General features: G+C 34.6%; 1 protein-coding gene across 1 annotated transcript; it reads right to left on the bottom strand.

The window, feature by feature from the left end:
• Nucleotides 1-2449: 2449 nt before the first annotated feature.
• On the bottom strand, nt 2450-6060 carry LOC126692878 (DNA-3-methyladenine glycosylase). Its single transcript, XM_050388678.1, has 6 exons — nt 5640-6060; nt 5489-5560; nt 5206-5329; nt 4502-4572; nt 2933-2990; nt 2450-2844 (listed from the first exon to the last, which is right to left on the bottom strand). The coding sequence occupies exons 1-6, from the start codon at nt 5928-5930 to the stop codon at nt 2633-2635; spliced, it is 828 nt and encodes a 275-aa protein (XP_050244635.1). The 5' UTR covers nt 5931-6060; the 3' UTR covers nt 2450-2632.
• Between the last annotated feature and the right edge of the window lie 4173 nt (nt 6061-10233).

The following is a 10233-nucleotide window of genomic DNA, read 5'->3' on the forward strand; positions in this document are numbered from 1 at the left end:
TTGACTAATTATGAAATATTCTTCTCAAAAAAGAAAAAAAAAATCATGGCACATCTTTTCTTATAGACTAGAAGATTAGGAGACAATATAGTAGGCATAGCGAGTCAGCAACGTAATTTTCTTATCGATAATAGTTATAAGAGTATTAAATTGAGGAAAATATTAAAATTAATATTAAAAAAATAAAAATAAAAATAAACATAAGAGGAGAGTGTAACAACCATATCTCTTGGGATAGAGGAGATATGAACGCGCTCACCAGGAATGAGGAAAACTCGAACCAAAGACAAAAAGTCTTGTTGAACAAGGCCTGACCACTGTTTTAAAAAACCGGACCGGACCGGCCGGTTCGACCGGTTCAACTGGGAACAGGGAGTCAATCCGGTCCGGTTAAAAGCTTCAAAACCGGTCAATAACCGGTCAACAACCGGAAAACCGGTCAAAAACCGGGGTTGAACCGGAAATTTTGAAAAAAACGGTTCTATGACCAGTTCGATTTTTAAAACCATGGGCCTGACCACTAAACTATCTACCGTGTAGGTATTAATTTTTAATATAGAACGTATAAATTGGCATAAAAATAATTAATGTCACCAATGTCACTTCAACATCAAAATGAAAACATGGTTGAAATGTTTTTTTGCAATTGGTGATACTTCGTTGGTTTGCAAGATTTATGTGTATAAAAAAAAAAGGGGGAGCAATTTAGGAAACAACCTGACCTTCAATTTAGCTATACGCCCCAAATGCATCTGAATAGAGATTTACAGTATTAACGACCCACCACATTTTGATGTCAAGTTAGTGGCATAGAAACTTTATGAAGATGCAGTGCCCCAAATCTGCTTCTTGGACAGCTATGAGTATATTCAAATGCAGAGATGTCCTTAGTAATGGGCTTTGCCATAAGATTGGGAATGGATGGGGTACGTGTATATGGGAAGACCCATGGGTTCCTGAAATCCCAAGATTTATTCCCACCAGCTCCAATGACATAAGTAGCAGTGATGTTTATGTGGCTGGTCTCATTAATCAGGACTCAAGACAATGGGACCGTGGTAAGCTATTCGAGTTATTTGATACGGAGACAGCAATGAAAATACTTAAGATCAATCTTCCACACCAACAACACAATGATCAGATTTTTTAGTGTTTGTCAAAATCGGGCTCTTTCTCAGTCAAGTCAGCCTATATGTCAATCATCCAACCCCAATTATCTGGCCCAAATCCTCTTAGTATCAAAGAATGGAGAGGTTTATGGAAGCTTAAGGTCCATGCCAGATTTAAGAATCTCCTGTGGAAGATGGTTTGGAGGATGCTCCCTGTAGGTGAGGAGTTGGAGAAAAGATCTCATATCCCATCCACAGAGTGCTACTTATGCAAAAATGCGGTTGAGACAATTGAACATATTTTCCTCCAATGTCCGTGGACCTCTCAGGTATGGCTTATGGCTCCATGGCCTTTAAATATGTCTAATTTATCTCATATTGATATTATAGAATGGGTAAAATGTATCATTGATCCCAAAATGAAATTGGGAATGAGGGACGAAGAATCCCTTCATTTCCAATTATATGCCTCAATTGTGTGTGACAGGATTTGGATGCAGAGGAATAAGGCTAGATTGGGTGAAGATATTGGTTCGGTGGTAGATCTAGCTAGGAAAATTCAAAGCTCTTATAACGAACAACAAGCCGCTTGGGAAGAAGTTCGTGGGGAAAAACTAAAATTGACTGAGTCTAGTTGGATCCCTCCTCCTGCTAGTTGGGTGAAATTAAATTTTGATGCTGCCATAAGAGAGAATAAGATTTCAGTTGCAGTGGTGGGCAGAGACAATCATGGCAGAGTTGTTTTGGCTTGGACTGACATTTTGGACCCGGGAAGCCCCCTGTGGGGTGAAGCTAAAGCAGCCTATGCAGCGGTAAATAAAGCAGTTGAAGCTGGGCTCAAAAAGGTTATAATAGAAGGTGATGCTTGGAATGTTATTGAACCTCTTAAAGACAAAAAGTCATCATCTGAATGGACTATTGAAGTAATATTGCAAAATATTTTAACTCTTTGTAGTTTGTTTGATGATGTTTCTTTTTCTTATGTGAAAAGAGAGGGTAATTCCTCAGCTCATTTGTTAGCCCTCTAGGCTGCTTTTTGTAACAACTCAAGGCCTGTCTCCATATCTGATCCATCTTTGATAGTGGCTCAAGTTTTGGAAAGAGATGGACATAGGCCCATGAGTTCCTTGTTGTACCAGTCTTGGTTTCCTTTTGTGAAATAAAGATATTTATTCAGCCAAAAAAAAAAAAAAGTTAGTGGCATATTATCAAGGCATGGTTGAATAATTAATGCTTACAAACGAATCTATTGACAACGACCGACCAACAAAAAACCTTGAAATGTTGTCTTAGTTAGTACTATAGAGAAGAAACAATTAGTTAACGTTCCTGTGCAAAGGTGGGATGCACAATTTGGCCAAACCAAACATAAAAAGAAAGGAAGTACAGTACACAAACATATATCCAAAAGGCTGTATTCAGAATCAAGAAGGGGAAAAGAATGAGAACACAATTCTGCTTCCCCTGTTCTTATCTATAAATATTTATATTTATACATTCTCACCATACAAGGTTTCATTTTTTCACTCTTTGGAGTCCAGTAAGAGCTTGTTGCTGCAATGGATAAAAGATGAGGGTGGCCTGAGAGTGTTTTTAGGAGCACTTATCCAAGGGGTACCTGCAATGGCAAATCTCCATAAAGCATTGACATGCTCAGGTAAAGCATATTCAATGCCAACACGTGGACCTATCAGTATCTTTTCAGGCTCTGGACCATCTAAGAGTTCTAAACCACCTGCGCCCACATGCTTTACTCATTTCAGAGCTGCATAAATTCTATTAATGAAGTTCAAAGCTCAAAAGGTATGTGTTGGTAGGCTTACCAGGAGTGTAAAGGCAATGGTTAGACCATTCTGTTGTAAGACCCAATGCTTGACCAACCTAAAAACAGGGAAATATAAATGTTGAGTAACTGAAAAACCCAGTGACATGAAAGAGCAGTATATAAAGTCATCAAGAAGACTAATTTAGTTCTCTTTCACCCCACAAGTATAAGTGTTTGTGGGGTGTTTTTGGGGGGAGGGGGAGCAAGGGTCAGGGTTCAAGTCTCCAAGAGGGAGCTTTACACACATATACACTTAAATTAGGCTAAATTAGAATTTCTATCTTGTATTAAAAAAAAAAAAAAAGACCATGTCATCTATTCATGTTCAGTTTTTCTAAAGTATGTTATTGCAGCCAAATAATTTTAAGAAATGTAGCTATATTATTTTGGAATTTCTACATAGGCTCACTATCTTTTCTCTCAAAAAAAAGAAAAGATAAAGGGGAGTCTGTAACCATCCTCGTAACTTCGTAATTTCTACATCCTGCTTATGTAACCATCCTCTCACATAAAGGGGAGTCTGTAGAAATTACGAAGTATGGTTTTGTGTTAAAGAAGAGCCAAGGCATTACCAGCAGCTATTACTATGGTTCCAGACCCATTCAACCAATAAAAACCTGAAATTTCCAATACTCATCATATTATGTACAGAAATTATTTACATTGCTAATCATATTTGTCAATCTCAGCTACAAATTTAAAGTGAGGTAACTTTAGCACTTGTGAACTTAAATTATATAATTTATTCAGTTTATCACTGGTGAAGCTAATAATTTAGAAGTTCCAAGAAGAAGTGAAAAAGGGCCAGACCACTTGATTAATAAAAGTATAATTTAAAAAGATAAAGAAGCTAATAAATATCATAATCTAGCCTTCTTATTGATGAATGTTCATATTAAACTACTGTTACTGAACATCATAATTCTTCTGTTTTAACTCACACAACCACCCTGTTGTTGTGAAATTTTTGCAATTTCCAGGTTTTAATTTTTATTTTGTTTTTCCTTTTTTTTTTTTGGTGTGCCATAAAAGTTATATGGATCTGTTGTTTCAATTTTAAAATATGTGAGAAGTGAAATTACTTCCATCAGCTTCATTTCTCAACCGAATTCCTCAGCCTTTTGTCCCTTCTATATCAGGAAAATGTTTTGAAAGATGATTCTGTCATATGCATAACTGAAAGCATGGGTTAAATACATCATTTTTACCAAAAGCAAGTATTAAATAAAGAACTAAATATAAAAATAAAAGTAATTATCATAGATAGTTCCATCATATTATAATCATCAAATAATGCAAATGTAACAATTTAAATACTTTCTCTAATTAATGAGGCACTTCATTACATTTTCTATCACTATTTTACACAGTTGGTGCTAATTTGAAGATTCTATATCGGTATATCCCTTTAATTCCAAATAAATATATTTACAGATTTCAGTTCTACCGAATGAAAATACTGAACTGGCTCATCTACAAGGTAAGAGCAAGAATTAGCCATTACAAATGTGAAAAATAAAATGTAAGAACACAACAATGCCTAGAAAGAAAAGACAAGAAATGTGACCTTCCCAGGCCCAGAAAGAAGAACTGGCTTGTCAGTTTTCTGACCTCGACGCTGCTGAATGGTCTCCAATCCTGTGGTGTTGTTAATGATGATAAGGAATTCTTTTAAAGGTAGTATGCAAGATCATTTTACAAAAAACCATAGACATAAAGATAGAATAAGGGTCCTTGCACAAACTTATGCAAGGTACAGCTAAGGAAAAACGAGGAGGAGAAAATTAATAAAAAAGGGTTGTGGCTAGTGAATAGCTGAAGTCTATGTAACAAGGGTCCTTTTTTCCTTCCACCCCCCACCTTCTTTCCTTATGTAGGAAATTCTAATTCTCCATACTGTGGCAAAGAGTTGATGCGCTTATCCTATGTAAATTTTATTCAGGAGGGCATCATTACGAGCTATTTAATTAGTTCTACAATAAGTCATCAAGTAAATTTATGTGCAAAATTCATTTGCAAAGAAAATTACTAAAAGATATGGGTAGCAATCTCCACATACAACAACATATTCTTAGACCCCAAATTTTGGGGTCAGCTGGAAGGGGATGAATAATCTTTTCAGCACCCGATCAATCGAACTAATGGGTTTGGTTGGTTGGTTGGGGTTTGCCCAGGAGAGAAATGGCTGATTACAACACAAGATTACATTAAACTCTGCCGATGGTAATAATCATATTAGCTTTAAACATTTAGAAGAAAAAAAGTAATTACCACATATGGGAGCACAAGAACGAATTAAGACAGCAGCACCAACTCCTTCCTTGTCAGCCACAATATTCAGCATTGAATGGAGTCCATAACACAAATATACATATGCATGTCCCCCTGCTCCAAACTACACACATACCCAACAAAAACCCATTTTCAATTACCAAATGCATTCATATTCATAACAAAGCGAGTAAAAGACAAAGACTTTCTTTCATATAATGAAAAAAATTTAAGAATTTAAAAATCCTAGAAAGCAAACAAGTTGTGGAAAGTAGTATCTTACAACTGGGGCTGTTCTTGCTGTAATGCCAAATCGACCATGACAAGCCGAATCATTTGGTCTGTAAGCTTCTACCTATTAATATCAAACTCCCAAATATTAAGAATTGAAAAGCGAAATCATGGGACAAAAGTTTTGGTCGGAATTAAGTTACCTCGGTAATCTGAAGAACAACATCGTCCTTCCGAAGAAGTTTGCCAAGCAAGCGTGGAGCAAGGTCTAGAGAGTCAATCTGACAGAACTCAGGCGGCAAGATTGTCAATTTGTCGATGGGTATGTCTGAGATTGGGAATGGATTTAGTTTGGGCTCGGGTTTGGGTTTGGGTTTGGCCCGAATGGTGACTGATTTGGAGCGGAGACTCGGTCGAGTTTCGTGTTCGGGTTCGGTGGTGGAAATGGGTTGCTTGAGTTTTCCAACTCGTTTGAATCGCTGGGTTTTGCTCATTTTCGTGGCAGTGAACTGAGTGAAGTGTGAAGGAAGCAAAGTGGAGCTATTGTACGACAAGATGATGTTGACTTCTGGGGGTTTTTGGCGGGGACTCGTTCATAGATGGTATCTCATATCCTACTCATCCAGAATATTTTTTATTTTATTTTTATAAAGGAAATAGGTAAACAAGTCTAATTGGGCTAAAATGGCACAATAGCACTTGTTTACTGAAAAGAAATATATATATATATATATATATATGTGAGATGGGTTCAAGTTACACTATTTGTAGACAGTAGATTTGTAATTGATTTAATGGTTAAAAAAAATAACATTAAATGCTAATTGACTTACACTTCATTCACTTAATTAATACAGTAACAATTTTGTTTCTCTCTCCTTATTTAATATTTAAAACCTTTTACATATATTCCTTTTTTTTCCAATAACTTTACAAATATTTTTGCAATATATATATATATATATATATATATTTTTTTTTTTGAGAAACTTTTTTTTTTTTTTTTTTTTTTTTGAGTTCGTACTACACATTTCCCCGGAATATCTTAAATATTCCTATTAGATCATTTTTAAGTAAACCTTAGCTTTGGAATTGTTGTGCTTTTTTTGCAGACTTGGATGGAGAGTGGATATAATTGTTGCTGTTAGGACACAATGGGCTCATTTTTTTCTTACCTTCACGTGTTAGTAGTTGACAAGTTGTCTCCTCTAGTGTGCTGCTCATTTTCAGCCCAAATAAGTGGTTTTTTTGCCACAAACACGGTTCGTTGGTTTTAATATTTTTCCCATTAGTATTGCAATCACCCTATAATTTTTTTTTTTTTTTCATTCTCTTTAATTAGGTAATTTTAGTTAGACCGATCTAAATTATATTCTTCAATTTTATCTCACAAATTTTGTAAGATGAAAAGTCTGTCAATTGTGAACTTCAAACATAGCTCTCACTCATGAGAATAGGAACCCTGTTTTGGGTATAGTTGAAAGTAGATTCACTTGAACTTGCTGACAAAGTTTATGGTTCAAGTTTATAGGAATAGAAATTTAGCTTTGATACAAAAATTGTTGTGTGCTAGCCAAAAGAGAAAATTTATTTTGGTGGTAAAAAAGAGCACACGGGTTGGCTGTGTAGCCTATTTGCACTAGTGTCTTTTATACTCTCATAAATCTTCGAATACATCAGCAGATGGTTCAAAATATTTCCATGAGTTCCTGAGTGCATGAAATAGAAAATGGATGTGAGTAGCATATTTTACTTCTCGAACTAAATCCAAGTCAGAAGCCTAATTAATTTCAGTCATGGAAGTTCTCTTCAAACTTTTGCAAAACATTAGATGGAAAGCCTAGTTAAAGGTATCCAAATAGCTCGAGGAACCCAGCCATGTCCTATTTACAATTGCGAATGATAGACACATCTTCTGAAGGGACAAAAATTCTAACAGAAATTAGATTAGCACTAGTGGCATCGGGTAAATTACAAGCTTGGTTAGTCATTAGATTAAAAATTGTTGAGGGAGATACAGAGTACCTTGGTCTCGCATTGTCTTTGTGAAGATTAAATTCTATCTCAGATCAAAAAATTACAAGCTTGGTCAGTCACTTAGCCGTTTATTTATTTTTAAGGAGACAGGATATATATTCACAACTGATAAGACTATAAGAGTATGACCAGCTTAAAAGAAGGAAAAAAAAAAAAAAAGTAGTATGAACTCAAAAAAAAAAAAAGTATTGCAAATATATTTGTAAAGTCATTGGCAAAAAAAGGAATATATGTAAAAGGTTTTAAATAATAAATAAGGAGAGAGAAACAAAATTGCTATCAATTAAGTGAATGAGGTGTAAGTCAATTAGCATTTAATATTATTTTTTTAACCATTAGATTAATTACAAATTTACGGTTTACAAATGGTGTAACTCTTGTCAAGTTACACCAGGTGTAACTTGAACCTCTCTCTCTCTCTCTCTCTCTCTCTCTCTCTCTCTCTCTCTCTCTCTCTCTCTATATATATATATATATATATCAATTTATTATTGTTTTGAAAATATTTAAAAATTTATCACTTTTTGGGTACTCAAGTTTAAGAAATTCAAGTTTTTCATAATACTCAAGTTCCATAAAAAATTTTCCGGCAAATTTGAAAGCTATTTTTTCAAAGAACTCAAGTTTATGGAAAACTCGATTTTTCCAAACTCGAATACTTAACAAGTGGTAGATCCTTACATATTTTCGAAATAATGGTAGATTAATATATATTTTGGTAAACAATGGTATTTGGCCATTTTGCCAGTCTAATTGAACTTCAAACCCATGGTCAAATTAGATTACGTAATCAAGTTTTGCTTATTTATTTCTTAAATAAGTTTGAATTTGTTTATAAGTCACTCGATTAATTTATTCCCTTTCAATACATAATTAGCACTCTCATTAATATTTTTTTTTTATCACTTCACAAATTTATGCTAAATAATTATTAACTAAAAATAGCTCAAATTATACCAGGAACTTATTGATCAACCGGTACCACTTAATATTTTCAAAAAGAAATCAAATTATATCATAACTCGATTTATTTACAACCCTAATTTTAAAACAACTGTCCAATACATGAAATGATGAGGTAGAACGAGTTTTTACACTAATTATGGGGTATGAGTCTTCAATGATGTGCGTCAAATGAAAGCTAACATACAATTTAGTCAGTTTAAAATGTAGAGAAAAAATTATTCAATATTCCATGAGCAATGCTCACTCCTCTCATATTAATGGTGAGCCTCACTATGAACTAAACTGTGAAACCCACAATTACGTGAGAGAATGGAGCATGGCTAGTGTTTTTCAAGACATCTAGGGTCCACGGGTCAGCTCAAGTTTAGGCTTGACCTGTACTCGACCCGATTGGGTCGGGTGATTGAAAATTTGACCAACACTTGACTGAACATACGGGTTAGACCCCACATTTCGAGTCGTGGGTTGAGCAAGTCAGACTCATCGGTTAGGCGGGTCTGGGCTTCAAATTGGGCCTAGTTTGTTGATTTGCATGAGTTTTTTTTTTTTTTTTAATTCTATTTTTTACGGGCCTTTTGGCCCCAAATTGATGGGCTTACTAAATTACAAGGATTTATAAATTTTTGGGTCTGGGCTTCAGATTGGGCCTAGTTTGTAGATTTGCATGAGTTTTTTTTTTTTTTAATTCTATTTTTTAAGAGCCTTTTTGGCCCAAATTGATGGGCTTACTAAATTACAAGGATTGATAAATTTTCGGGTCTGGGCTTCAGATTGGGCCTAGTTTGTAGATTTGCATGAGTTTTTTTTTTAATTCTATTTTTTACGGGCCTTTTTGGCCCAAATTGATGGGCTTACTAAATTACAAGGATTAATAAATTTTTGAACCTTGTATATATCTCAAATGGGCCAGTTTTTACATTATTTATTTTAAATTGAACTTTCAAGCTCAGCTTGTATTAAGCCATTACACAACTTTGAATCTTTTGGGCCTTAGGTCGTATCAATCTAAATCTAATGTTTCCTAGTTGCACATATTGACAAAAGACAACAAAAAATACACACAAAACAGCATGTAAAAACCTAGGCAAAATAGCAAACAAATAAAAACACATAATAGCATTAAGCATTTTTTTACCACATGTTAAAATACCATAAAAAAACTCTATATTTTTCCAGTCTTCTATTCTCCATAGAGTCTCTCTCTCTCTCTCACACACACACACACACACACAGAGGAAGTTAGATCTATCATCTATCTCTACAATACCATCATTGGTTCCTCTCATTCCTCTCTTTCTCACTGAAGATCTGTAGATACCACTCCAAGATGCTAATTTCAACGCCAAGCATGAACATTCAATCATTTTCTCACTCTTTCAAGCATAGCCAATCTTAAGAAAAAAGATTTTATTGCAAAAATTTGTCCTCATCATCAACAGATTTAAGAAAAAAGAAGATTTTCACTGCAAAAAAAGCTCTATTGCAGATCTCTTTCAGCAATTTTGCAAAATTGGTTCAACCATACCCGTTCTCGGTTTTAACAGTTGAACCGATTGGTTCTCGATTATTCTTGTTTTTTTGGCTCTATTTCGATTATTTGTCATAACCAAACCAGATTAATGGCTGATTCTCGGTTGGACTAGTCAAACCGACCAGTCCGATTTTTTAAACCATGGTTAAACCACACAAACACAATACAAATAATAAATATTTTCAAAATGACAAAGCCTTAGGACCTAGGCAATACCTTAAAAAGACATAAACAAACAAGAAAACTAAAATAGTCATAGGTAT

This window comes from Quercus robur, chromosome 7, assembly GCF_932294415.1.
Source record: "Quercus robur chromosome 7, dhQueRobu3.1, whole genome shotgun sequence".
Taxonomy (NCBI): Eukaryota; Viridiplantae; Streptophyta; class Magnoliopsida; order Fagales; family Fagaceae; genus Quercus; species Quercus robur.

Coding starts and splice junctions, on each gene's coding strand:
- LOC126692878 (XM_050388678.1), bottom strand. CDS start 5,930: ATGAGCAAAACCCAGCGATTCAAACGAGTTGGAAAACTCAAGCAACCC. Junction 5,330..5,488: donor CAGCAAGAACAGCCCCAGTT/GTAAGATACTAC, acceptor GTATGTGTGTAG/TTTGGAGCAGGGGGACATGC. Junction 2,845..2,932: donor CCATTGCCTTTACACTCCTG/GTAAGCCTACCA, acceptor ATGTGGGCGCAG/GTGGTTTAGAACTCTTAGAT.